This window comes from Thermothelomyces thermophilus, chromosome 5 (assembly GCF_000226095.1).
Source record: "Thermothelomyces thermophilus ATCC 42464 chromosome 5, complete sequence".
Classification (NCBI taxonomy): Eukaryota; Fungi; Ascomycota; class Sordariomycetes; order Sordariales; family Chaetomiaceae; genus Thermothelomyces; species Thermothelomyces thermophilus.
The window spans coordinates 700723-702961 of record NC_016476.1 but is presented as its reverse complement, the minus strand read 5'-3'; the positions used below and the strand labels follow the sequence as shown (position 1 = coordinate 702961).

Here is a 2239-nt window from a genome sequence, read left to right as displayed (position 1 = left end):
TGGGCAAGTTGTGGTAGATTGAAGTGGTTAGGTTGAAGTTGCGGTGTGGGCTTGGCATGTGTTCTATTGATAGGTTGTTCCGTTGATGGGGGGTTCGACTTATATCAGATCCGGTCTCGCATATGATCAGATCCCTGCGGTCGAACCCTGGCCAGAGGGGCCGCCCTGGCCCGGGAGAAGCAGTCGACGGTGCAGTTCAGCCGGAAGAAGGCCAACGCGGTGTTCTCCTGGACCGAAATGTTGTGGCTGACGCCGGCGGCGCTGTAGGCCTCGAACCAGCCGGTCGGTCCGTAGACGCTCTTGGTCCAGCCGGGCAAGGGGGTATGTCCTGCACCACTCGGGCGGGCTTCCCGCTCAGGCCCAAGACGCTGGTCCACATCTTGACGGCCTCTTTGTGGTTGACGTAGCTGACCGTCTCGTCCTCGGTGCCGTGGAAGATCTGCAGCTTGGGCCGCCAGCCGTCGTAGCCCGGCGGCGAACAGGTACCTTACTGTTGCTGAGGGGCTGTATGTAAGGTTTGTGGAGAAACCCCCCCTTTTTCACCCTTGGCATAAATAAACGGATGGTCTGAGCATGTCGTCGACTGGAATTGGTACAGTCAGCAGCCGTTGGATGACAGGGAGACGTATGAACCATGCATTGTAACGACGGACGGTATAAGTTGGCTTTAATATATACAATTGTCTTTGGATGCTGTTCGATGTCTAGGCCCCCCCTTCTTGCGGCTTCATCAGTAGCGTATCCGCACTGCGTATAAGACAGGCGAACACACACAGTAGCAACCAAAGAGAATATATACTGCGAAAATCAGAGAACAGAGAGGCGGCCGCATTGTCGTGTCACCCCGAGCTTCAAAGAAACCTCAAAGACCCCGCGACCTCGGAGCTCGGAGGCACCGGTTCAATCATCAGAAAAAGCTGCCCTTCCAGGCATCGGCGACCGCCTGGGCGACCAGCCTGTTGATCTCGATGCCGGGGTGGTAGTCGTTGAACCATAGGCAGGACTTGCCGTCGCTGTTGTAGCAGGTGGCGTCGGGGGCGCCGTAGTCGGTAGGGTTGTCGAGGGCAGTGTTGAAGGGCACACCCGTGTCGACAATCTTGGCCGTGATGCCGCCGTTCTTGTCCGTGAAGGCCTCGAGGTTGGCCGCGAGGGCTTCGTTGTACTTATCGACCGCGAGCGCCTCGGCCTTCTGGTTCTCGGGCGAGTTGTTGAGCAGCACCGCCGGCGTCCGCTGGATGGCTGTGGTTTTTGTCCGCCCCCCACCTCCCGCGGCGGGTGGCGATTTGTCAGTAATAACACTCTGTGTGGTCGCGGGGGGGGGGGGGGGGGAGACCAAAAGGGGGCATAGCCCAACTTACGCGGCACGCTGAGAAGGACAAAGTTCCTGGCTCCGGCGTCGTAAAGAATCTGAAGCTGACCGAAGTAGCTCTCCATGATCTGCTCGAGGAGCGAGTCATAGTTGGGATCCCACCAGACGTTGCCCACATCGTTGACACCGATCCAGACGCCAAAGAGTGCATTGTCGGCGTTCCACGGCGCATAGTCTGGCTTCCTCGCGATGCTGCCGCTGAACTGGGCAACCTGGTCGATGAAGCTGAGCACCGTCGGCTGGTAGGGCGGCACGATGGTGGCGTTGGTCGTGGCGCCGCCGTAGGCAAAGTTGTACGACAGCGTCGTCGACGTGTTGAACTCGGAGACCAGGAAGCCGACCCAGTTCAGCCCGCCGCTGGCCGTCCACCCGGGTAGCGGAGGGTTGCCGAGCGGGTTGCTCGCCGACGGCTTGGTGCCCGTGACGTCGAAACCGGTCTGGGAGTACGAGTCGCCGAAAGTGATAAGGTACTTGGTAGAGACGTCACAAGCCCTGATAGGTCTCGCGGTAGCTGCCCCACCCGTTGCGAGAAGAGCCAACGCCGTCGTCGTCAGGAAGCGACCCATGCTGATGAACTCAAACCGTAATTAATTATTGTTCTTCTCGAGTTGACAGTGGTTGCTCGAGAACACCGCAGACGTTGAGTACCTTGGTGCCGCCCCGAGGCGCAACAACAGCTACCAATCTAGGTTATTATAATAATAACCCAGGCCTGGAGCTACTAATTGTAGTTACATATTTATAGCAGGACTTGAATGGGTTCCTTCCCTTGTCCCGCGGAGTCCGCTCTGGTGACCACGCTCGATCCCGGAACTGTTTGCAGCTGATTGGCGGAGATTTGCCTCGGAGCGGGAGCAAGTGGCCCGTTGA

General features: G+C 58.3%; 1 protein-coding gene across 1 annotated transcript; it reads right to left on the bottom strand.

The window, feature by feature from the left end:
- Positions 1–830: 830 nt before the first annotated feature.
- Positions 831–2011, bottom strand: MYCTH_84133 (carbohydrate esterase family 16 protein). The gene is made up of 2 exons (XM_003664799.1): positions 1359–2011; positions 831–1239 (listed from the first exon to the last, which is right to left on the bottom strand). The coding sequence occupies exons 1-2, from the start codon at positions 1933–1935 to the stop codon at positions 908–910; spliced, it is 909 nt and encodes a 302-aa protein (XP_003664847.1). The 5' UTR covers positions 1936–2011; the 3' UTR covers positions 831–907.
- Between the last annotated feature and the right edge of the window lie 228 nt (positions 2012–2239).